Here is a 26026-nt window from a genome sequence, read left to right as displayed (position 1 = left end):
TTCTTAGTTGATTCTTTTTTTTCTGAGAGAGAGGGATATGGGTGGCAAGAGGTTGAGCATTAAGAGTGTCATAGCAGTCATTGTGGGGCAGCTTTGTTTATATGCTATAGGTAGAAGAGGAACTCATTTCAAGAAGTCATTGAAAACCAATGAAGGTCAAAAAACTAGTACTTTTTATTTAGCTTTTACAAGTGAGAATTAAGAATATTCAGGTTGAGGCTAGAGATCCTACTGAGTTTCACTGTCCGCCTGAGAAATGTTTCACACAGGGGTGGGGGTGATGGGTTTTCCTTTGCTGCTGCTGCTCCTAGAACTTCAGACAGATATAAAACATTCCTTGAATTCTCAAAGGAGAAGGAATGTTCAATTCTCCCACTTATTCTAAGCTTTGCTTTTAGAAAAATATTTCTTCATTTCTAGTCTCCTTACAAATTCTAGGTGCATTTCCCTACCAGATTTAGGGCATGGAAAATTTTGTTACCTATTGACTTAACTTATGATTCTGCCATGGGTCATGAAGCAAAACCAGTGAGGACTAAGAATACTTGATGACAAATATCAGTACCCTTTCAGGGCAGTATTCACCATCACCCAAGAAAGATTAATCCTTGAACTAAATGGAGCATTTCAATTTTCTTGACCAATATCCTCAGAAATCCATTCATTTTTTTCTTCCACTTCTAACGCCTTCTCTCTTCGTGGGCTCAGTTGTGTCCGATTCTTTGAGACTTCGTGAATTGCAGCCTGCCGGGCTCCCCTGTCCATTGGATTCTTCAGGCAATGATACTGGAGCAGGCTGCCATTTCATCCTCCAAGGCATGTTCCCAACCCAGGGATTGAACCTATGTCTCCTGTGGCCCCTATATTGGCAGGAGGATTCTTTCCTACTAGCCACCTGGGAGGCCCTGCCTTCCGTCTTCATCCTCCCGCAAACCTTCTCTGAACTTAAACACACAGCTGCTCCCCAGGAACCTGAAGGCACAGGTTCTCCAGGGCGCAGCACCCGCATTGTCACGCAGCTCAGTGGAGGACAATGATGCCTCTGAGCTGCAGTTCCCAACCTTTCTGGCACCAGGCACCGATTCCATAGAAGGCAATTTTTCCAGGGACCGGGGTGGGGGTGGGAAAGGTTTGGGGACAATCCAAGCACATTACATTTATTGTGCACTTCATTTCTATTATTATTACATCAGCTCCACCTCAGATCACCAGGTATTAGATCCGGAGGTTGGGGACTCTTGTTCAACAGGATAACGCTAAGGTCAGTGGGGGAGGGGGCATCAGATATAGTCAGAAACCCAAAAGGGCTTCCTAACTCAATGGAAGAGCAATCTAATACCTTGGTTTGCAAAAAGCTATATATGGTCAAGATTTTACTGGTTCAAAAGCGGGAGACTGCCTCAGACATTCACCTCCCTGCTTGGCTCACTTGCTCTCCCAAGTTCCAAGGGACATGTCGCTATTAGCACTTACTCTTGCCTATTCCGATTTCATCTTCAACCTCTGCAATGCAATTATAGAATAAAATTTGGTCCTAGTACACAGAAAGAAGAGAGATGGTCTGCTTTAGTAAACTGTGATGGGCTTTAAGTTAAGTGATCTAAGGGCCCGTGGGCAGAAAAGAATTGAGACCACAGGCCGGTGGAATGTTAGTGACCAGAAGGTAGGCAACCTGGCAACGGTCATTTCTGAACCTATCTTTCTAAGTCATATCCAGTGTAGCCATATGTAACTATCTTCTTTAAAGCTTAGTTTGAAAGCTTCTGAAAAGAGCCTTGAGATGCTATAGAAATAACAATGTGGTCGCTACTAGAGAAGAGAAATTATTTCATATTTTCTCATGCTCTTCCTATTTGCAAAAAACAAGTAAACATTCAACAGCTTATTGTATAAAGTAGTGTGTCTATTATTATATAATAATTAAGCTTTCTGACATCACTATATTCAAAATCAAAGACAGGGCCATGGTCAATTTAAGCAAAATGAGGGGCTTTAAAATGCATGCAGGACACACAGCCTTTCTCTCATCTCCATCATCTTGAAATTTCTCATCAAGATGACACTCTTAATGTTTTGGGAGGACAGAGGAAAACAAAGTGAACATGTGAATAGGAACTGGCTACATTCCAATATGCTATTTTCTTCAAACTTTGACAAATCTAAACAAATACAAATTGTCTTGCAATCTACAAACACTTTCAAAATCCAAGAGCAATGTGGTGCAGAGAGATAACAACTGCCACTCAGACTGAATGGCTCCATGGAAACATTAGACGATCCATGCATCCAGAGAGAATCTGGAATAACTAATAAAGGGTCAAGAGAATTCGTACATTGATAGAGAAGATGAAGGGAGGCTGAGGGAGAAGGCTAGATTTGATTCAAAATCCCATTTACACAGATTAGATAATACATAAACACAAGTCTCAGACTTTTTAATGGTGCCTCTTATACTCTATTGATAATTAGCATCTATAGGAAAAATTAACTATTAAAGCAGCTATGCTTTCCATGTCCATTTTGTGAGGGAGAAGAAAAGGCTGCCATAAACCAAGGCACTATACTTAGTTGAAATCCCTTATCCAATCTGAACCGGCCACTAATCAGTTATCTGGGAGAAGTAGGTATGTGTGGGAGAAAGTGGCCTTCCAGCTTCAGTATCAGCCACACTGAAAACATCAGTTGGCATGTTTTACAGAGGCAATGGAGAGCATCAGATAACCCTGTGAATCAATTAAGTGAGGCTGGTGAAGAGAGATACTTTACCTTCAATAGTATTCATTCCTTTGGAGGAGCCACAGTATGTCCCTTAGGCACCAGAAAGGCAAGAGCAGTGCTCCAAGTCTCGGGGACACTGGTGGGTGACCACCTGTCTGCCTCCTGTCCTCTCACCACCGTCCTCTAGGACTTTAACCTGTGCTGGCTCTTTCCCCCACCTCGGTCTCTTGGTTGCCCCTAAAGACCTGCATCTCACCTCCACATAGGACCTTGGATGGGGCCCCTTTACAAGATCTAGAACTCTGAAATTCTTTTCATCTCGTTTACTTTTTCATTTCCGCCTACATTCTACCTTCACAAGGACACCACTTCTCCTGTTTCCTTCTCCTACCTTCTCTCCTTTCTCATCTCTTTCTCTAGCTCTTCCTCCTCCTGCTGATCCTGAGAGCAGAGTTACTGGAGACCCACATCCCCTTCTCCACTCGAGCTGTGATGCACTCCCTCCCTAGGAGATCCCAGCCTTTTCTCCCGGTTCCCAGTATCAATCACTCCCGCGCGAATGAGGCAACCTATGCATTTCCTTCTATTCTCCACTGCTTTTCTTGTACTGGCCGTATCAAAGGCTAAGAATCAGCTGCCCAAGAACTAAACTCACTAGTTTTACCTCCTATGCCTACTCTTTCTCCTGACATCCTTCTTAATAACAATAATCATTTATGAGAGGGAGGGGATATACCTATACCTGTGGCTGATTCATGTTGATATATGGCAGAAACCAATACAATATTGTAAAGCAATTATTCTCTAATTAAAAATAAATAAATTTAAAAGAACATTTATGGAGTATTTCCTATATGACCAGCATTGTTCCAAGTAATTTATGTGAGATAAATTTAAACCTCACAACAGTTCCATTTAGAAGATACTATTGTTTCCCTAATTTTACAGATAAACTGAGATACATGGAGAAGTTGTTTATGACTATATATTTATTAAAAGTCAAGATCAGGGTGAGATTCTAGGCAGTCTAGCCTCAGAACTGGACACTGAATCATTATGCTGTATTACCTACCTCTCCTTAGCCAGATTTCAATTCTCTTCCATCTGCTGTCCAACCAAATCCCATTGATTTCCTCTCTGCAAAGCCTCTCCCTCTGTCGACTGTCCCCATTCCCTGTCCTTATTATCTCTTATCCTTTTATCTAGACCCGTTCTATTGGCTTCTGGTTATCCTCTACTTGTCACCTCCCTAGGTCCACTATATCTGAACATTTTTTTAAATGAAAATAGCTTTTTATTCTTTTGGATATGAAAATAACACATGTTCATTGCATCACAATATGATTAAAACAATATTGAAAACGAACTAAAAAACCCAAATCATAATTTTGCCTTTCTGGAGTGATAACTGTTGCTCCAGGATATTGATATGTATTTCATATATTACTTTTGTCTACGGCCATACCACCCTGAATGCGCCTGATCTCGTCATATATTACTTTCTTCCTATGCACATACATAGATGCACACTTTCTGAAATTCAAAAACTGGATCATACTTACTTAATGATCTTACATTTTAATATTTCATTGATTACATTGCCAATTTTAAAGACAAATATTAATGTACTAGTATTATAAAAGTATTAGTTTGCATATTTCTAGTGACTGGTGATACTGAACATTTTTTCATAAATTTAATGGATACTGTATCCTCTCTTTTGTGATCTGCCTTTGTCCATATTTTCTAGTAAATTGTCAGGTGTTTTATTATTGATTTTTATGAGCTCTTATATATTAAATATGTTAAATCTTTCTTATCATGTATATTGCAGAAAAATTTCCGAGTTGTTCTCCTTTTAATTTTATGTTAAGGTTTTTGCTTCTCTTTTGTTGTTGTTCTGTTATATAAAAGTTAAAAATCTATATGTAGTCATATATACATATATACATTTTTTCCTTTTATGTTTTCTGTCTCTAGTGTTCTGTGACCAGATTACCGTTCCTAAGCCTCAGTTCTGATCATGTGACCTCCACAATGATTAGTGGCTTCTATAGCTTATAGAAACCCAAACTCTTTGGCCAGTAGATAAGTGCTCATTCTTGCTTAGGTCACATTTTGGCTTGTTCCTGACTCCTTTCTTTCAAATGATTTGCAGCCTGCTCAATCACAATAAACTACTATTCTGAAAATTTGTCTCATATTTCCCCACTATTATAAATTAAATGAAAAAACATAAAAGGATTTTAATAGTGAATAGAGAAGATCATTAAAATAAAATGATCCAATATTCTTGAAATTAAATCCTGGAAATTGCCGTTTTTCAAAAGCAGAGACAGAATACACTGGGCCTTTGCTTTAGGATTCCTGTGTGTTTGGGAGAAGGAGAGCTGAGGATGAGAACAAGGTCACTTGGGATAAGTCAGGATATTCTGCTACAATCTGAATGCATCCAAGTAATGTAACCTGGATCCTGAAAGCTGCCTACAGATGTTCCTCTTGGTTATCTGTCAGAGTGAGTGAACTAACAGTTATCTAAAGGTTACCTACTGACACCTCTCAAACCCTTTGCTAATGCCATTCTTTCCATATGGAATGTCCTCTCTCAAATTCTATCTCTCCTCATCTCAACTGATACCAATCTTCAGCTCAACAGCAATCTCCAGTTTTGATGTCCAAGCAAAAAGCAAGTCAACACTTCCTCCTCATGGCTTGCAGCATTTAATTAATCCCTCACGCCTCTCATGGCATTCTGTCTTGCCTCATGATTATCTGAGTACATTATCTCCTTGCCATACTGTAAATTCCTTAAGGGCACCTCGGAGTATACACCCAGTATCAAACAGAGGACACTAGGGGGTCATCGGTCAGTTCGCTGAGTGAAGGAATTACCATTAAAATCAGATTAGTATCGTATAATGGCAGCTACTCTCTGGGGTGTACTCCAGGAAAGTATCTGTGAAACTTCTTGGAGGGTCACATGGGTTGGGAACATAACTAATCTCATTAGGTTAGGCTTCCTTTTATTCTCAGGACCTCTGCTCTATCAGTTCAACATTCACTTCAGTATTGGAATCTGGGCCAAGTCAACACGCCTGAGACCCAGCGTTTACTCGTAAACTCACTAAGCTCCCAAGGTCACGTAGCTAGAATCTGAGTCCCTGGTACCAGCACTCCTGCATAAGATTCCACAGTGTGGCAGGACAAGATAAGGCAGCGAGAGTCAGGATGCTCGGAGTTACAATTTACTCGTTGTGACGGACAGCCGGTGGTTCTGTTCAGAAGCTCAATGCAAAGGCATTTAACACTGGAAGAAGGCTGAGAGAGTCCTACCTGGATGTTAACATCTGCCCCGTTGTTTACTAACAGTTCAAGACACAGAGCACCGTGCGTGGAGGCAGCAGCAAAGTGCAGCGGGGTGAAGCCGCCGTTGTTGGGCTGGTTCACGTTAGCACCGTAGTCGGTCAGCTCGTTGACTACAGCATCCTGCCCGTTGTAGCAGGCCAGGTGGAGGGCTGTGTTTCCATACACATTGATTTCATCGATCTGCAAGTGAGCCCAAAATGGGTGATGAAAATCACTGGAGCCAATATACTCCCATTCCCCACCAAAAGCCTAATAGCTGTGCTGGAGAAAGAAATATCCCTCTGTCAGCCTGATTATTCAGAGCTTACTCTTGCCCCAGGGTGGTCATCCCGGGAAGGCTTCAGCCTGGAGATAAAGATCAGCAAAACATGAGAGTGACCAGGCTTCAACTTGTGGGAAGAAATTCTTCAGCTATGGAAAGGACAAAATGAAATGCAAACCTGTCTCAAAACGCCAGAGGAGAACTGAACCCGGGCAGCAAGAAAAGAGCTCGAAACTTGACAGTGAACAGAACAGGGAACGTTGGGGGTTGCTCAGAGAGCTGCCGTGGGGGGTGAACTCAGAACCCTCAGGTTTGGCTCTGCTGTCTGACTCCTCTCAAGGGCGAGTTCTGGTGTTTGGGCCATGTATTTAGCCCCTATCTCCCTCCTGCGTTCCCCAGACAGCCCTGACTCCTGTGTCTCACCATCACCATCTCAGCTACAACTGTTTTCCTTTCCTCCAGGACAACCTCGCCACTGCTCCTGCCCTGCTACCCAAGGAGAATGGGATTGAGTCAACTTCTCCAACTCAGCATGTCTGTCCCTGCCATTTATTCATTCATTTCTGCTTGGAAGCCTCAATTTATTATTATTATTTTTTAATTTTTACTTATTTTTCTTTGAGTTTTATTGAGATATCCTTGACACTGTATAAGTTTAAGGTGTACAGTATAATGATGATTTAAATTATAAAAGTGAAAGTGAAAGTGAAGTCGCAGAGTCGTATCCGACTCTTTGCGACCCCATGGACTGTAGCCTATCAGGCTTCTCCACCCGTGGGATTTTCCCAGCAAGGGTACTGGAGTGGGTTGCTATTTCCTTCTCCAGGAAGCCTCAATTTAGAAGGTTCTAAAGGTGGGATGAGGAAAACTAGCCAGTCTTTTAAAATTGACTGATCAATATTTATCATATTTCATATATGCTTAAATATTTCTCTATCTATGTTGACATAGAAAGTTAGTCCGTTTCTCGTTTTCTGCTACTTAGCATATGCCCTGATCGCCCTTCATCAGTTGCCCATGTAAACTAAAAAAAACAGGATGCTAAGAAATGAGGGTTTTTCCCCCTCTTGAATTAAAAGGCAAACAGGATTTCAGAACAACAGAAAACCCACAAATGCACCGTGGGACAATGCTTGAATCATAGCTCACCTCCACCCCCAGATTCAGAAGATGCTTGACAACGTTGATCTGTCCGTTGGAGGCTGCGGCGTGCAGGGGCGTATAGCCCTTCTTGTCCTTACATGTGACTTCTGCACCATGGTTAACCAGCAACGCCACGACGTCCAGGTGGCCTTTATAAACAAGGCAACAGAAAACACGATGAACCTTCTGAGGACAATTTGACAATTCATTCCACCTGAATTATCACCATCCACTTTCACTGCCACCAGCATTTTCCTAAGCTGTGTGTAAAAGCTGATTCATGGCAACTAGCCAGCAAATATTCAGTGCATACCTACTATCTGTCAGGTATGTAAATCCTGTGGGAAGAAAGAAGATGATTCATATGTGAGCCTTCTCTTTAAGGAGATCCACGCTTGTTTACAGATAATGACGAAGTCCTAAAAATATGTTAGAACCAGAGACTAAAAAAAATTGTGTTAAAATGAAAACAATGCTTTTGAAACCAATTGCCATTCTTCACTGAAAAGTCTAACAATAACAATTTGGTCTGGAAAAACTAATGAAAAAAAATCAATTAATCAGAACAACTCCATATGTTAGATCACATGAAACTGGTACTGTTTGACCCTTTTTGGAACCCACAAAAATGGCACCTTTATATGGTTCAACTTCAAAGTGTTCTCATGAATTACTGACTAAACGGAAAACTAGCTTCAACTCCTGCTGGCATATTCTCAAGAACATTTTCCTTTGTTGTCTATTTTGCTACATATGCAATGATAAATGTATTTGACCTTTATTTCCTGACTCAAGATTGTTCAATGCTTTAAGATCATTGCTCTAAACCTTGTTGATAACTGAAGGGTAGAAGATGAGTACTGACTTCAGGGCCCAGAGAGACAGAGACAGAGACAGGGAGAGACAAAGAGAGAGATTGGTCTTGCGAGTGGTGATGCTATCTTAAGCTCTGTGTCCTGGTTTTGACCTTCAGTTCCCAAGGACAGTCATCTCTATATGTTTCCCAGTTGCATCCTGATGACACACAGAAATATAACTTAACTTCTTTTAGCAATTTTATACACATCTTAAGCATATATCGGAGAAGGAAATGGCAACCCACTCCAGTACTCCTGCCTGGAAAACCCCACGGACAGAGCAGCCTGGCAGGCTACAGTCCACACGGTCACAAAGAGTCGGACACGACTGAGTGACGAACACCTTTAGCTATATCTCAGCAAAGAACAAACGCAAAAGGCCACGTTCTTTGAGTCTAACATCACACTAGCTTAGGGTATGCTCTGCCTAAACGTCATCTGCGAAATGATCACTGGCTCCAGACCGGCAGGGACCATGCAGGCATCTAACTTGTTTCAATTAATTTGAAAGTTCATTTCACCTTGTAAAAAACGGCAATGCTTGCAAAATCTTACAATTCTGTTTTTTAAGCCCCTAAATTGACTCAGACTCATCTATACCCACATAATTTATTTCAGCTCTGCCCCAATCCATTCTTTTCCTCCCTACAACTACCATTATTGTTTTTTATGATAATAAAAGGTCTGTAGGCTTGTTTAAAAGGATTAAGAAAAAGCAATAAAGTGTTAAAAGGAAACCAAAATCATCCATTTCCTTGAGACAGTCAGTTAATATTTCAGTGTTTAATACATCCCAGACTGCTTTTTCAAGACTGTATTTTAGAGATCTCTTTTACAAAAATGAGGTTGTATTATTTAAACTGTACCATTATATGATCTGTTTTCACTTAACATAGTCACAGAATCTTTCTATGTTAAAAAAAAAAAATACTGACAACATCATTGCTGCAGTTACTCCATAGTGTCCCACTGTGTAGCTCATCCATAATTTACTACACAATCTCCTGGGTTGTGACGGGCAGTCAGAGTGTTTATAACTTGGAAGCTGGTAGAATTCTGTCTGCTTTCCTAATTGCAGGATGTTCTCCAATCAGAAACACAAAGGAAGGACCTGAGTTCTACATTTCCCACAAGTCCACACTGAACATAAACTCCAAGCGGGCTCTCATTTGTCAGTGGTACCAGTGCCAACGGAAGCGATGAGAAAAGCACAGAAACGTAACGTCTTCCTTTGTCTCCCGCACCTGAGCCAGCAGAAACAGGAGCAAGCCCCAGCTCTGCTGGCGGTGCAGTAACAGAATCACTCACAGGGACTCCAGGCCCCTTCACAGGACAGCCAGGATGCTGTCCTTTCTTCCTGGTTTTTGTTTCTTTCAGGAGTATTTATAAATAAAAAGACAAATGAAATTTACATCCTTGCTTTGCAAGCCAGTCCTCCTCCTTTTTAAACACTTTATCTTGCTGCCATAAAAAGTTAACATAAGCACAGTTTGTGCAGCTTTCCAACCCAGATTGCAATACATTCAATGAAGTCCGTGCCATGATTCCTCTCTCCTGCTCTTTGAAGGATAAATAAATCCCCGACGAAGCTACTGCCCAACTAGAGCGCTCTATGCGTGCCAGCAAGAGGGACTGAATCTTAATTCAGTTGGATCCCAAGCTTGAGAAGAAGTCAGGCTCACCCAAGAGAAAATCTACACGGTCAGTGAGAGACTTGGAGCTTCCTCAGTTCAGATTATCTGCACTTTGCTCTCCATTCACAGAATCCTTACCCATATAAGCGGCCCAGTGCAGAGCACGGCGATCCTTCTTGTCAAACGCATTGATGTTTGCCCCTTTAGCCAACAGTAAATTGACCATCTGAAAGATAACCAACAATGAAACCAAATGTACACTCTGTAATGGTGAGCGGGCCTCACCCTCAGCAGGTGATCTGAGCCAAATTAACGTCCAATCTAAAGGCAGGTCAGAGATCTGAAGTCCAAAGTAGGAGGATACCTCAGCCAACCTGTGGCATGCGTGTCAGGAAAAGACGGAGATGCTGGCTACTTTTTCAATTTATTGTGGCTCTAAATTTAAAAACAGGTATAGTTGCTAAGGTTTCTAAGATCTCAGTGGTGAAATTTAGGTTCCACGTGGGGCGAAGAGAGTCTGTGGGGAAGATTCTTGCTCCGGGGATGAGGACACTCACCTCCACATGGCCATTCAGAGCAGCATGGTGCAAGGCTGTGCGTCCCCCCCGGTCGGAGACGTTGACGCTGCTGAGCAGCGGAATGATGACTTCTGCGCACTTAACAGCCTTATTGGCCGCCGCCACGTGGAGCGGGGTCTGCCAGTTCTTGTCCCTTGCGTTGACATCAGCTGAATGCTTAATCAATACTTGTACTGCTTCCTATAATAAAAGCAGAGTTTACAGGGGTCACTGACAAATGTTCAGTCAGTCCTTACTGGGAGGGATTGGGGGCAGGAGAAGAAGGGGGCGACAGAGGATGAGATGGATGGATGGCATCACCAACTCGATGGACATGGGTTTGAGTAAACTCTGGGAGTTGGTGATGGACAGGGAGGCCTGGTGTGCTGCGATTCATGGGGTTGCAAAGAGCCAGACACGACTGAGCGACTAAACTGAATTGACCAGACCCTCACAGGCTGGCTCGATGTAGAAAACCAAGGTCATATGGGATGAAGATAGAGAGAGTGGCACAGATAAAGAGTCACTCTACCTTCTTCTTTTAGGCCAAAAGTGCCAGGGCTGGCACAACTCCGAACCCAATAAACCTTCCAAAGGTTTCCTTTCAAAGTATAAGGTTTCCTTAGGCCAAAGAGACCGCAACTAATAATAAAGTAATGACTATTAAATATTCCTTGAGCCTATTTTAGTGTGAAACGTGTACATGCATTTTTTATAAGCATTCACATGTATTTTTATTATATATTTATTTATTTTGGCCATGTGATGCAGAATGTGGTATCTGACCAGGGATCAAACCCATGCCCCCTGTTATCAGGACTGCAGTCTTAACCAGTGCATCACAGGAAAGTCCTGTACATGTATTATTAATACTCACTATGTGAAAAATACTGCTGCAACTATGGAAGACTGAAGGAAACAGTAATTGGGCTCTATACTAAAAAATCCCCTGGAGGAGAAAATGGCAACCCACTCTAATATTCTTGCCTGGAAAATCACACGGACAGAGGAGCCTGGCCGGCTACAGTCCATGGGTCACGAAGAGTGGGACACGACCAAGCACACACATATACAAACACATACACACACACCCTAAAAGCTAGGTGAGTAAACAATGAAAGAAAGCTAGATCACAATATAAGTGTGAAGATCTAAATATGAGAAAAATAGTATTTTTATCAATTTTCATCTCATAAATTTATGCAGTTTATGTAGATGTACAATTGTGATATGGGAACAAAATATTGGAACCTCTATTTAAATTCTATTTCATTAAAAAGGAAAGTATTTTAGTTGGTATTTAACTTCCAGGTAGAAGCCTTGTTGTTGTGTCTGATTCTTTGCAACCCCATGAACTGCAGCACACCCGACTTCCCTGTCCTTCACTATCTCCCAGAGTGTGCTCATACTCGTGTCCATTGAGTTGATGATGCTATTGAACCATCTCATCCTCTGGCATCCCCTTCGCTTCCTGCCCTCAGTCTTTCCCAGCATCAGGGTCTTTTCCAATGAGTTGACTTTCACATCAGGTAGCCAAAGTATTGGAGCTTCAGATTCAGCATTAGTCCTTCCAAAAAATATTCAGGGTTGATCTCCTTTAGGACTGACTGGTTTGATCTCCTTATTGCCAAGGAATTCTCAAGAGCCTTCTCCAGCACCACAATTTGAAAACATCATTTCTTCACTGCTCAGCCTTCCTTGAGTACACCGAAATACACAGTTATAGGACTTCCTCGGTGGTCCAGCGGCAAGGACTCTGCAATCCCAATGCAGGGGGCCTGGGTTCGATCTCTGGTCAGGGAACTAGATCTCACATGCTGCAACTAAAGATTCTAAATGCTGTAGCTAAAGATCCCACATGCCACAATTAAGACCTGGTGCAACCAAATAAATATTATAAATAAAAATTTTTTAAAAACACACAGTGATGACCTACCAAGTCCATATACAGATTGTAATCTGTTCCCTTAAACTGAAACACCTGAAGATGTTTAAGACTTATGCAAGGAATCCACAGATTAAAGATGATAATACCAATGCAATCATAAATCATGTGAAAGTCACAGAGCTGACACCTCTACTCTGAGTAAAAGTTTTCTATTACCCACATTAAAGGTAAAAGTAATGACAAATTTAATCAGATCTGACAAGAGCTTGGCCCAAACAGAGAAATCATCAGAAGTCTATTATCTATACGGTTATTTAAGACTATGACAAATGAAAAGCCTCTCCCTACGTACACTGCCTTGAAATATTAGCTAAGATAGTAGTTATTACATATAATTTATAAATAAATGAGATGCATACTCTGAGGACACATGCTTAAAGTTTTGCAGATACACAGCTAAAAGTGTTGGAGATAACCATTTCAAAGCTATACTATATTCTTTTCACACATTCGCAGCAAAATAACAATACATACAGTCACTTTAATACCTTTGCTGTGTATATTATTTTACTATACTTGTACAGATTCCTGCTTTGCATTAAATATTACATAAATTCAGGACAGACATTTTACAAATTTATACCATAAGGCTAATTCACAAGAAATTTGTTTTTTAAAGGCAACACAATGTGATTGTTTTCAGAGTAACTCTGACTAGGTGAATGAGTTATTACATAGAAGAGGCCCTACTTTTAAATGAATATTTAAGAATGATTTGCACTGTATACACAGCAATAGTTAAGCAAAGAAAATATACATGCCAGTTATAGTTTTTACATAAGTGCTTTTATAGTTTATAGGGGAGGAAAAACTGTATTCTTAAGTAAACAATACTGCTAAAAATATTTTAATCACATATATGTTTTGGTTTGGTTTTGTAAATAAAGTTTTACTAAAACACAGCCTCATTCATTCATTTACATATTATCTATTTGCTTTAAACTAATAGCAGAATCGAGTATTCGTGACAAAAACTTCATGCAGCCATCAAAGCCTAAAAATATTTACTGTCCCCACTTTTGGGCTTTCCTGGTGGCTCAGCAGTAAAGAATCTGCCTGCAGGAGATGTGGGTTGGATCCCTGTGTCGGGAAGATCCCCTGGAGAAGGAAATGGTATTATTTCCAAGAAGGAATTATTCTTGCCTGGGAAATCCCATGGACCGAGAAGCCTGGTGGGCTACAGTCCATGTGGTTGCAGTCAGACATGACTTAGCGACTAAACAACAACAATCTCCCCCTTTACTGACAAAGTTTGCAGACCACCTGGCCTACCTCCATGTTTGAATTATCACAAAGTACAAATAATCAAATCTGCTTAAAATAAAATTTTATTATTTACTAGCACAAAAAAATACCAAGTCCAAATAATCTTGTGAAGGAGGGCAAATCCTGTGTCAACATACAGAGGTCTTTGAGTTCAGCCCCTGCTATGCAGTGGTGGTCTAGAGTGAGCTTTGTTGGGGAGGGGCCAAACACACTTGCATCACTCTGCATAATAGAGTGAGAAGCATTTACAGCTTGGCAGGAAGGAAGAGATGAGGACAGACTGAAGAGAGGACATGGCCTTGCAACCGGCAGAGGTGTACATCTGGGTGGGAACAGAGTAAAAGGGCCGAGAGGGAAGAGAAGAACCCCAGTGCATGCACGAGGTGCAGGCTTGTGGACCCAGGCAACCAAAACTGGAATTTTGGTTGGAATCGAGGAATTCTGTGGAATCGTTGGGAGAATATTAGACTTTGTAGAAAGTATGGTATGTAGTTTCCCGTCAATCATATCTGTTTAGAAGGCTAGGTGCCCTGACCAAGATCTGGGTTATACCTAAAAAGTTAGAAAAGGAAAAGGTTCAAGTTCACTGATTAGACAGGGAAAAAAAAAGAAACGCGTAGAATTGAATATATTTCCTTTCACATGAACTTGAGGTAATTTTCACATTGAGTGCTCACTTTACCTTGATCAAAACCATCCCCAAGAAAAAGAAATTCAAAAAGGCAAAATGGTTGTCTGAGGAGGCCTTACAAACAGCTGTGAAAAGAAGAGAAGCTAAAGGCAAAGAAGAAAAGGAAAGATATACCCTTCTGAATGCAGAGTTCCAACGAATAGCAAGGAGAGATAAAAAAGCCTTCCTCAGTGATCAAAGAAATAGAGGAAAACAATAGAAGGGGAAAGTCTAGAGATCTCCTCAAGAAAATCAGAGATACCAAGGGAACATTTCATGCAAAGATAGGCACAATAAAGGACATAAATGGTATGGACCTAACAGAAGCAGAAGATATTAAGAAGAGGTGGAAAGAATACACAGAAGAACTGTACAAAAAAGATCTTTATGACCCACATAATCACGATGGCGTGATCACTCACCTAGAGTCAGACATCCTGGAATGCAAAGTCAAGCGGGCCTTAGGAAGCATCACTAAGAACAAAGCTAGTGGAGGTGATGGAATTCCAGTTGAGCTATTTCAGATCCTAAAAGATGATGCTGTGAAAGTGCTGCACTCAGTATGCCAGCAAATTGGGAAAACTCAGCAGTGGTCACAGGACTGGAAAAGGTCAGTTTTCATTCCAGTCCCAAAAGAGGTAATGTCAAAGAATGTTCAAACTACTGCACAATTGCACTCATCTCACATGCTAGCAAAGTAATGCCCCAAATTCTCTAAACCAGGCTTCAACAGTACATGAACCATGAACTTCCAGATGTTCAATCTGGTTTTAGAAAAGACAGGAGAACCAGAGATCAAATTGCCAACATCCATTGAATCACAGAAAAAGCAAGAGAGTTCCAGAAAAACATCTACTTCTATTTTATTGACTATGCCAAAGCCTTTGACTGTGTGGATCACAACAAACTGTGGAAAATTCTTCAAGAGATGGGAATACCATACCATCTTACCTGCCTCCTGAGAAATGTGTATGCAGGTCCAGAAGCAACAGTTAGAACTGGACATGGAAAAACGGACTGGTTCCAAATAGGAAAAGGAGTACGTCAAGGCTGTAAATTGTCACCCTGCTTACTTAACTTATATGCAGAGTACATCATGAGAAACACTGGGCTGGATGAAGCACAACCTGGAATCAAGACTGCTGGGAAAAACATCAATAACCTCAGATAGGCAGGTGACACCACCCTTATGGCAGAAAGTGAAGAAGAACTAAAGAGCCTCTTGATGAAAGTGAAAGAGGAGAGTGAAAAAGCTGGCTTAAAGCACAACATTCAAAGAACTAAGATCATAGCATCCAGTCCCATCACTTCATCGTAAATAGATGGAGAAATAATGGAAACAATGCAAACTTTATTTTCTTGGGCTCCAAAATCACTGCAGATGGTGACTGCAGCCATAAAACTAACAGATTCTTGTTCCTTGAAAGAAAAGCTATGACCAACCTAGATAGCATATTAAAAACCAGAGACATTACTTTACCGACAAAGGTTTGTCTAGTCAAAGCTTTGGTTTTTCCTGTAGTCGTGTATGGATGTGAGAGTTGGACTATAAAGAAAGCTGAGCGCCGTGCTCTCTTAGGCAGCATATATACTAAGAAAGCTGAGAGCTGAAGAATTGATGCTTTTGAACTGTGGTGTTGCAGAAGACCCTTGAGAGTCCCTTGGACTGCAAGCAGATCCAACCAGTCTATCCTAAAGGAAATCAGTCCTGATATTCATTGGAAGGACTGATGCTGAAAGTCTAGTACTTTGGCCACCTGATGCGAAGAACTGACTCATTGGAAAAGACCCTGATGCTGGGAAAGATTAAAGGCAGGAGGAGAAGGGGACGACAGAGGATGAGATGGCTGGATGGCATCACCGACTGGATGGACATGAGTTTGCACAAGCTCTGAAAGTTGGTGATGGACAGGGAAGCCTGGCTTGCTGCAGATGATGAGGTTGCAAAGAGTCGGACATGACTGGGCGACTGAACTGACTGACTTTTGTACCAACCCTCACTTTCACAGCTCAAGAACACCTAGCATAGCCATTACATTTATTTCTCCACTTTTATGAAATGTTTCAACTTTGCAGTTTTTCATTTTTTAAAATATCTGCCAAGGTAATGAATTGCAGTTTCACCTTACTTGACAAGAAAGGACTCTATCAAGGAATGCTTAGTTATACGAAGGAGGGGTTCTTCATTGATTTCCAAGGATTAACTTTTTTTTATTGGAAAAGACCATGATGGTCTCATTGGGCAAGACCCTGATGCTAGAAAAGATTGAGGGCAAGAGGAGAAGAGGGCAGCAAAGGATGAGATAGTTACATAGCATCACTGACTGAATGGACATGAGTTTGAGCAAACTCAAGGAGATAGTGAAGGATAGGGAAGCCTGGCGTGCTGCAGTTCATGGGGTCACAAAGAGTTGGACATAACTTAGCTACTGAACAATCTTTTTCTAAAATGAAAATGTAAGTAGTATAATATGGTTATGGAATCAAATGCACAGAGATACAGGATATAGAACTAGCAAAGGCCTCAAGGGTCATCTGGACTGACCCTCATCTGACAAGCAGCTTCATTTTATAGTCATGATGGCTGAAGGTGCCTTGCCAGCCTGGCTCTCTTAAGGGCTTCTGCATTTTCTCCTAGCCCAGAGCTCACTCAGTGGACAGTATCGGGCAAGTACCCTGACATAAATACTCTTAACTGTTAATTCTCCCTTAGTTATTTACATTTTAAATTCTGAAGTTTCAGCCTGCAAAAATGGATGCATGCATTGAATAGAAATGTAAAGTAATATTTTCACAAAAACAAAGCTTTGATTTAAAAAGACTACAATTCCTTTTTTAAAGTTGCATTTTTATTTCAAAAAATTTAGCTTGAAAGCATTTTACCTTGAAGAGGAAGCAATTCTATGGTTATTGAGGGAATCGATGATTTTTGTAGTCAAAAGAAGTCTTTTTCCTGTATTTCCGACTGGCTAAAAAATTACAGCTAGGAGTTAGCTCTGACAGAAATTTACTAGGTGAAAAAGAAGCTACGTGGGGAATGGGAAGCTGAAGACTTTCTGAACCAAGAAAGGATACTTAACAGTGCTTCTCAAACTAGTTGCGGTGAAGGACAAGTTTTTTTTTTAAATATTATTTCAAATTCCTCATGCATAATTAGAATAACAAAATGAAAAAAGAGACAAAGATACAAATTATAAACTCAGTTATTTTCTTATTAAGTTTGGCAGTCATGAAATTACTGTATCAAATTTTTCTGAAAGTTTCTGAATGCTCACTCAAGTCACCGCAGGAAAGACAAAATCTCAGACTAGTCACAGGCCACACTGTGCGTGGTGCTGCTTCAAAGCCTTGGTTTCTTTTTTAATGAACAAGAAGGTATAAGGATGCTGACATTCCTCCTGAGTGGAAGACTCAGCCTGAGGACTGTAGGCTTTGTTGGAGGACACTCCAGGGTAGCCTCTCCTATTTGAGATACAGAAATAGCAGACAGAGAGAGGAACTGTCAAGGCATATCACGCAGGAGTGAACTGGAGATGGCATCTATAGTCACTTCATTTCTACTTTTTATGACTTTCTCCTTTTACAAAAGGTCGCTTCAACCCTGTTTAAGAAACAGAAACATGTACTTTGGCACATGGAAAAGATGAAAAGAACTAGGATACATGTGCCTTAAAAATGGTCACCTCCAATATTTGCTTTTCTTACTTTCAAATGTGCATTGCATTAAGTGGCCATAAATTACTCATGGAAAAGTAATTCTTTATGATTATACAGAGTCCTTGTAGGCATAAACAATGTCAAATTTTATAAACAGTAAGTTGCTTTGGATCAGGGTCTGAGTCTCATGCAATTTTCTATACTGTCCACAAAGCCTGGCAGGTTTCTGGCACCTAATGTATATTCAATAAATTTGAGTAGAATAAATATATTGGTATAATGAATAACAAATTCTCTAAATAATAATATGCAAAAATTAACAAGATTTATGTGTGTTAATGTCCCTGAGGCTGTACTCAAGTCCAGAAGGAATTTAATCTATTACTGTAAAATAACAATTGGTTGGGGCTTTTACCCTCTCTCCTCTATTGATTACAGCAATTTCATATACTGTAAGAATTGTATAAATTGGTGCCTAATTTGTTCAAATTAGTCAGATTATTCTTGTAAAAATACCACTATTAAACCAAATGTGTGCTTTATCATTATAATTATTATTAGAGTACAATTATTCTAAGAGCCAGCAGTATAAAGGGGAGACTTGGGGATGTGAAAAAATTCAAACTATTCAAGAACCACTGGCTCTAAACTTTGGAAAGGCCAGATACTAAAGTATTCCCAGATATTAATCTCAGTTCTCGAAGTATGGAATGTAGACCACATGCATCAGAATTTTCTTTTTGAAATTCTGGGCTCAATAATAGGCTTCATCAGAATCACTGGGGGTGAGGTTCTAGAACATGTACTTTGTGTTTGTGTGTGTGTGTGCATGTGACTTTATTCAAAATTCTTTAAATTGAAGTATAGTTGATTTATAATATAGTGTTCGTTTGAGGTGTATGGCAAAGTGATTCCATTTTATATATATATATAAATAAGGGTTACCCTACTGGTTCAGTGGTAAAGAATCTGCTTGCCAATGCAGGAGACTAGGGTCCAATCTCTGGGTTAGGATGATCTCCTGGAGGAGGAAATGGCAACCCACTCCAGTATTCTTGCCTGGGAAACCCCATGGACAGAGGAGCCTGGCAGGCTGCAGTTCACTGGGCTGCAAAAGAGCTGGACACGACTTAGTGAGTAAACAACAACATATATACATACACAATTGTGTGTGTGTGTGTGTGTATATAGGAACTATAATATTGGTGACACAGAATATTACAAAATACCGAGTATCGTTCCTGTGCTATACAGTAGGTCCTTGTATTTACCTACTTTATATGTAGTACTGTTAGAACAGGTACTTTTAACAAGCATTGCAGATTGTCTGAATGCACACTAAATCTGAATACTACTCATCTACCTTCAAATAGGTTATAAGATGCTAATTTTCTACCCATTCCAGTTACAATCTATGTTCTATATGTGATCATCTTTTTATCATCATAAAAATAATTTATGGAAAGCAATAACATTCTAGTCTCCCATATAATTTTTCCAGTTCTCCTATTAGCATTTAGCCCAAAATGACAGTGTTTTTTAGAGGGAAGGGAAAAACATGATGCTTAAATTTTAAGCTATAAAATGTTTTTCCTACTCAGATCTGGAAAACATCTTTATACCTGTTGGACATTTGTCTGCACAGATACAAAAATAGACACACTTTATAAGTTAACAAGTATCCCTAGGGATGCCCACGTGATGAGGGGGCAGCAGTGTAGTGCAGTGGTTAGGAGAACAGGTTCTCTGGATACACCCTCCTCCACTTACTGGCTCTGTTGCTTAACTTCTCTGAGACCGCATTTCCTAAATGAGGATTAATAACGGTGTCAGACTCAGAGAGTAATTAACTCAGAGGTTAAAATGGAATAATCTACAGAAAGTGCTTAGCACATAGCCTAGCAAGCAGTAATTGCTCAATAAATCTTTATCCTGACAATACTAATTTGAACGTAACATTCTGAATTCTACACCCCAAAGATGGAATACAACCATTTTCAATATTTCCAACCACAAAAGAGCCTCTGGGACAGAAAAGTGACAAGTTCAGCAAATCCTTTGATGCAGCCCCTCACTTCACTAGAGAAGAAAACGCATGTGTGAAAGGCCAGTCACATTTGGACACAGACCACAGTAGGCTCTGTGGTTTTCTACTGGGTGTGTGCTGGCTGTCTACCTGCTTTCTGCCCTCAACACAATGTCTAAGAAGTGATGCTTCACATTCACTTGAGGCCCACAACGAACAGGCTTCAATAAACATGTGTGGAACTCCCCAGGTTTATATTCATTTCGTTCCTTTATACACAGCTGTTCTTTTCCAAGGGAAAACAAAAAAACAAAAAAGCAGCAAGAATAAGCTAAACAGGGGAAATAATACGGAATAATGTACATCAACACTTCAGATAATTCTCCCTGGCAGCCCAAATTCTTGCTCATGTATGTTACCTAGCATTGCAAAATAAATGTCATTAATTTTTTGTAAGAGACTCTTATTTCTTCACAGCTGTGGGAGCAGTCAGAGAAAGAGAGGGATGGTTGGTGGCCTCAGGGAGTCGGTAAGACAATGCTGTTTGGCTCTCATTTCCTGTTTGGTGTCTTCTCCCTGGGAATCCCGTGCATGGGGAGTGGGGTGGAGGAAGGGGGAGGGGGATTAGGCCCAGAAGGGAGTTCACAACACAGCCTGGTCAGTACCAAGTCTTAAAGGTTTATCTCCACAAACCAATCTATTTTGAACAATTTTCAAGGGATATGACCATGTCTTGATTTACCTTCTTATCTGCAGAGGAGCTTCTACAATGTCACGCATGGGTGGGTGTTTAATCAATATTATGACCTAATACTCCTATTGCTGTAATAGGCTCAGGAAATGAATTCAGCAAATGAACATTCTTTTTCTAGTCACAGAAATCCAAACATGAAATTTGCCTGATGGAAAGAAGGCTCAGAAATGCTGATGTACACTGATATCTCTGACTTAAACTGATAATCTGTGTTGTATGCTATTTTAGGAACCCATTATGATTTTGCAGGATCCAGTGGCTTAACTTGCTTTTAGTGCGACAATCCCATAAACAAACTTCAAGTTAGTTTATGTTCCATGCATGAAGGATGGTTGCCACCATCATTCTCTGTGCTATGTACTAGCTCCACATTAGCAGTTTTACAGAAAATCAGGTTCGGTTCAGTTCAGTTCAGTTCAGTCTCTCAGTCATGTCCGACTCTTTGCAACCCCATGAATTGCAGCATGCCAGGCCTCCCTGTCCATCACAAACTCCCGGAGTTTACTCAAACTCATGCCCGTCAAGTCAGTGATGCCATCCAGCCATCTCATCCTCTGTCGTCCCCTTCTCCTCCTGCCCCCAATCCCTCCCATCATCAGGGTCTTTTCCAATGAGTCAACTCTTAGCATGAGGTGGCCAAAGTATTGGAGTTTCAGCTTCAGCATCAGTCCTTTCATTGAACACCCAGACTGATCTCCTTCAGGATGGACTGGTTGGATCTCCTTGCAGTCCAAGGGACTCTCAAGAGTCTTCTGCAACACCACAGTTCAAAAGCATCAATTTTTCGGCGCTCAGCTTTCTTCACAGTCCAACTCTCACATCCATACATGACCACTGGAAAAACCATAGCCTTGACCAGACGGACCTTTGTTGGCAAAGTAATGTCTCTGCTTTTTAATATGCTATCTAGGTCAGTCATAACTTTAACACAGCTTAAATGGAAAACCCAATCTTTACTGAATCACTCTAAGAACAATTGTTTCCTGGGCAGGCTAGATGCTAAATATACAATGACAAACAACAGGTATGCCACTCGTTGCAAAGAATTGACTGGCTAGATGATCTTTTTAATAAAACAGAATAACAATGTCAATGGCAGTTTTATATTGTTCCTTCCACGTTAGCCAAGTTGAACTACATTTCACGGAATTCCCTGCCCTGTATTGTTCCGTTTAGGGTTGGCCCCTTGAGAAAGCTGCATGCTCTGGAGGGCAAACATGAAACTACAAATCGATGGCGTGCTGTATGCCAAGGGCAGTGGCAGCTGTGCACAGGGTCAGCGACCAGCGGCATCACTGTGTTGGCACAGGATGGCACCAGGCTGATGCTTCTTCAGATCCCACCACACCTTCTTCAATTACTCCTGTTCCTGGGCCAGGCACGTGTGAGCTCAGAGGTGAAGCGCACAGCTCCTTCTGTGGGATACCCACACGGGCAATGCTGAGCAATGAGAGACAGATGGGGATTCCAGGCTGTCTCTATTTTCCCCCATTTCACGTCTAGATTTTCTTTTCAACTGCTGGCCCACAGTGACTTTAGGACCACACAGAAACCAAGAGGATAGCTTTACATAAATAAATAAACTTCCTCAGCAGCTCACATAATTGTGTAAGGTCTAATTCCTATAATAAATATCCGCATTTATCATGGTGGTTCTGATTCCCTGATTAAACCCTGAACCTTGAACCCTGAGAGGGATCAATTATCCATGCTTGAGATACAAAGAGGTTTTAAAGATGATATAGGGTTTATAAGTCTTTCAAAGAAGAAATGGGTCTTAATACATATTTGTGTAAGGAGTATCAGTGTTTGCCAATCTAAGCAACAGACAGATATGCCTGCTGAACTCATGTTATCTTCTTTGGCAAGTTCTAATAGTCAAACTCCAAAGGACCAGTTCAAACCTTCTCTGTTCTTCCCACCTTGAGTATGCTTTCCCCACCTATTATTTAGGGGAGGCACAAAGTAATGGCTTTTGAACTGTGATGTTGATTCTTTTGAACTGTGGTGCTAGAGAAGACTCTTCAGAGTCCCTTGGACTGCAAGGAGATCCAACCAGTCAACCCTAAAGGAAATCAATCCTGAATATTCACTGGAAGGACTGATGCTGAAGCTGAAACTCCAATACATTGGCCACCTGATGGAAAGAACTAACTCATTGGAAAAGACCCTAATGCTGAGAAAGATTGAAGGTGGGAAGAGAAAGGGATGACAGAGTATGAGATGATGGATGGCATCACTGACACAATGGACATGAGTTTGAGTAGGCTCCAGGAGTTGGTGATGGACAGGGAAGCCTGGTGTGCTGCAGTCCATGGAGACACAGAGAGTTGGACACAACTGAGCGACTGAACCGAACTGAACTGAACTGAAAGTAATGGCTATAGGATCTAATTTTAAAAAGGAGGAATGGGATGTAGCCAAGATGGCAGAATGGGAAGTGCCTGAACTCATCCCTTCCCACAGGCACATCAAAACTACAACTACTTACAGAACAACCATCCAAGAGAATGATCTGAAGACTTGTAGAAAAGATTTCCCCAACAAAACATATAAAGAGCAGACTACAACAAGATAGACAGGAGGGGCCCGATGTAGTATATGCAGGACCCATATAGCTGGGTAAGAAACCCATCAATGGGAAGCATATCACAATCACAGAGGTCCTCCCCAAGGAGCGAGAGGTCTGAGCCCCACACTGCTCTGCAGCCTGGGGTGCTGTAGCAGGAAGATGAGTCGCCAGAACTTCTGCTTTGAAAGCCGGTGGGGCTTATGTTCAGGAGAGTCAGAGGACTTAGGAAACAGACTGCTCTTAAAGAGCATGTGCAGAGGTTGTAGCTTGAAAAAAGCCTGGGTCAGACCTACTTGCTATTCTTGGAGAGCCTCTTGAGAGGCACGAGGCACCTGGGACTTCACTTGAGAATGAAGATACTGGTGGCATCTACCTGGGGGAGCTCATTCTGCCATGATGTCAGCACTGGCAAGTGCCATGTGAAACTCCTTCCCATAGCCTACTAGTGCTGGTGACTTACCTGCCCACTCGCACCCGCTCCACAGCCCCCAGGCTGCACAGCCAACTGCTTGGGGAGCCTGCCACATCCTCTCAGTGGGCCCCCAACATGAGGGAGAACCTCACAGCTAAACAAGCTTGGAGCCAGCCTTGCCTCCCAGAAAGCTCACAGTAATTGACCCGGCTCCGTCAGAGGAGGTGCTCACAGCTCAGATGGGGGTACCCCTAGAGCACATAGCTCTGGTGACCAGAAGGGAAAGTGGTGTTGGATCCCATAGGACGTCTCCAACATAAAACCACTTCTCTAAGATCAGAAAATGTATTTGACCCACCTAGTACAGGAAAATAAACACAGAGAATTAGGCAAAATGAGGAGATAGAGAAATATGCTCCAAATGAAGGAAAAAGACAAAACCTCAGAAAAAGAATAAAAGTAGAGACAGCAACCTAACTGATAAAGAGTTCAAGGTAATGATCAAAAATGATCATTTTTTGATCATCAAAAAAGATGCTCAATGAATTTCAGAGAAGAATGGATGAAAACTGGGAGAATTTTAACAGAGTTATAAAATATAAAGAAAAACCAAACAAAGCTGAAGAATATACTAACTGAAATGAAAAATACACTAGAAGGAATCAACAGCAGATTAGATGATACAGAGGAATAATCAGTGGTCTGGAAGAGTAGTGGAGATCAGCCAAGCTAAACATAAAAAAGAAAAAGAGGATTCAAAGAAAGAACAATAATTTAAGAAGCCTCCGGACCACATCAAGCATACTAACATTGCAATATAACAGTCCCAGAAGGAGAAAAGAAAGAGAAACGGGCAGAGAACTTACTTGAAGAAATAACAGCTAAAAACTTCCCTAACCTAGGGAAGGAAGTAGACATCCAGAGTTTCAAACAAGATGAACCCAAAGAGGTCCACATCAAGTCATACTATAACTAAAATGACAAGAAAACGTATTTCCAAATCACTTTGCTGTAGAGTAGAAACTAGCATAACATTGTAAAACAACTCTACTTCAATAAAATAAATGTTAAAAAATATATTTAAAAATCTAAAAATTAACAGCAAGAGAAAAACAACCAGTTATGAATAGTAAGCTGACGTTGGGCAGGGAGTTTGCAAGCCAGAAGGGAGTGGCACTATATATTCAAAGCGATGAAAGGAAAAAAACCTACAGCTGAGAAAACTCCTCCTGGCAAGGTTATCATTCAGATTCGAAGGAAAGATAAAGAATTTTACAAACAAGTAAAAGCTAAAAGAATTCAGCACCACTAACCCAACCTTACAAGACATCTTTAAAGGGACTTCTAGTGAAAAAGAAAAGGCCACAAGTATAAATATAAAAATTATGAAAGAAAAATCTCATGCGTAAAGGCAAACATATATGAAAGGTAGTAGATCACTTATAAAGCTAGCAGAAAGGTCAAAACACAAAAGTAGTAAAATCATCTATAGCCACAATAAGTAGTTAAGAGATACACAAAACAAAAAAATGTAAAACATGATGTCAGAAATATTAAATATAACAGGGGAAAATAAAAATGTAGGTGTGTTAGAATGTGTTCGAACTTAAGAGATCACTAATATAGGTGTGTATGTATACACACACACACACATACACACACACACACACACATACATATACACGTATGCATGCTCAGTTGTATCTGACTCTTTGAAACTCTATGAACTGTAGCCTTCCAGACTTCTTTGTCCTGGGATTCTGCAGGCAAGAATACTGAAGTGTGTTGCAATGTCCTCCTCCAGGGGATGTTCCAGACCTAGAATCGAACCCACGTCTTTTACGTCTCCTGCACTGGGGGGCAGTTCCTTACCACCAGTGTCACTGGGAAGACCCATACATATATAAAACTTGAGATCATCAATATAAATGTGTGTGTGTGTATATAGTAACCACGAACCAAAAACCTATAAGGTTCCATGTGCTCAGTCACTCAGCTGTGTCTTCCTCTTTGTGACCCTGTGGACTGTAGCCCACTAGGCTCCTATGTTCACGAGATTATTTAGGCAAGAATACTGGAGTGGGTTGCCATTTCCTCCTCCAGGGGCTCTTCCGACCCAGGGATCAAACTTGCATCTCCTGTGTCTCCTGCATTGGAAGGCGGATTCTTTACCACTGAGTGACT

At 41.0% G+C, this 26026-nt stretch overlaps 1 protein-coding gene across 6 annotated transcripts in view; it reads right to left on the bottom strand.

Annotated features, from left to right (window-relative positions):
- ANKRD44 (ankyrin repeat domain 44) overlaps positions 1-26026 on the bottom strand; it is a 305459-nt gene that overhangs the window by 106799 nt on the left and 172634 nt on the right. For all 6 annotated transcript variants that reach the window (XM_065930903.1, XM_065930904.1, XM_065930905.1 and 3 more), the window contains exons 5-8: positions 10538-10738; positions 10119-10206; positions 7496-7638; positions 6052-6264 (exon numbers count right to left, since the gene is read on the bottom strand). In XM_065930903.1, the coding sequence (XP_065786975.1) occupies positions 6052-6264; positions 7496-7638; positions 10119-10206; positions 10538-10738 (645 nt within the window). The remainder of the gene's footprint in view (positions 1-6051; positions 6265-7495; positions 7639-10118; positions 10207-10537; positions 10739-26026) is intronic.

The sequence above is a fragment of the Muntiacus reevesi genome, chromosome 3 (assembly GCF_963930625.1).
Source record: "Muntiacus reevesi chromosome 3, mMunRee1.1, whole genome shotgun sequence".
NCBI lineage: Eukaryota > Metazoa > Chordata > Mammalia > Artiodactyla > Cervidae > Muntiacus > Muntiacus reevesi.
This window is presented reverse-complemented; position numbering and strand designations above follow the sequence as displayed.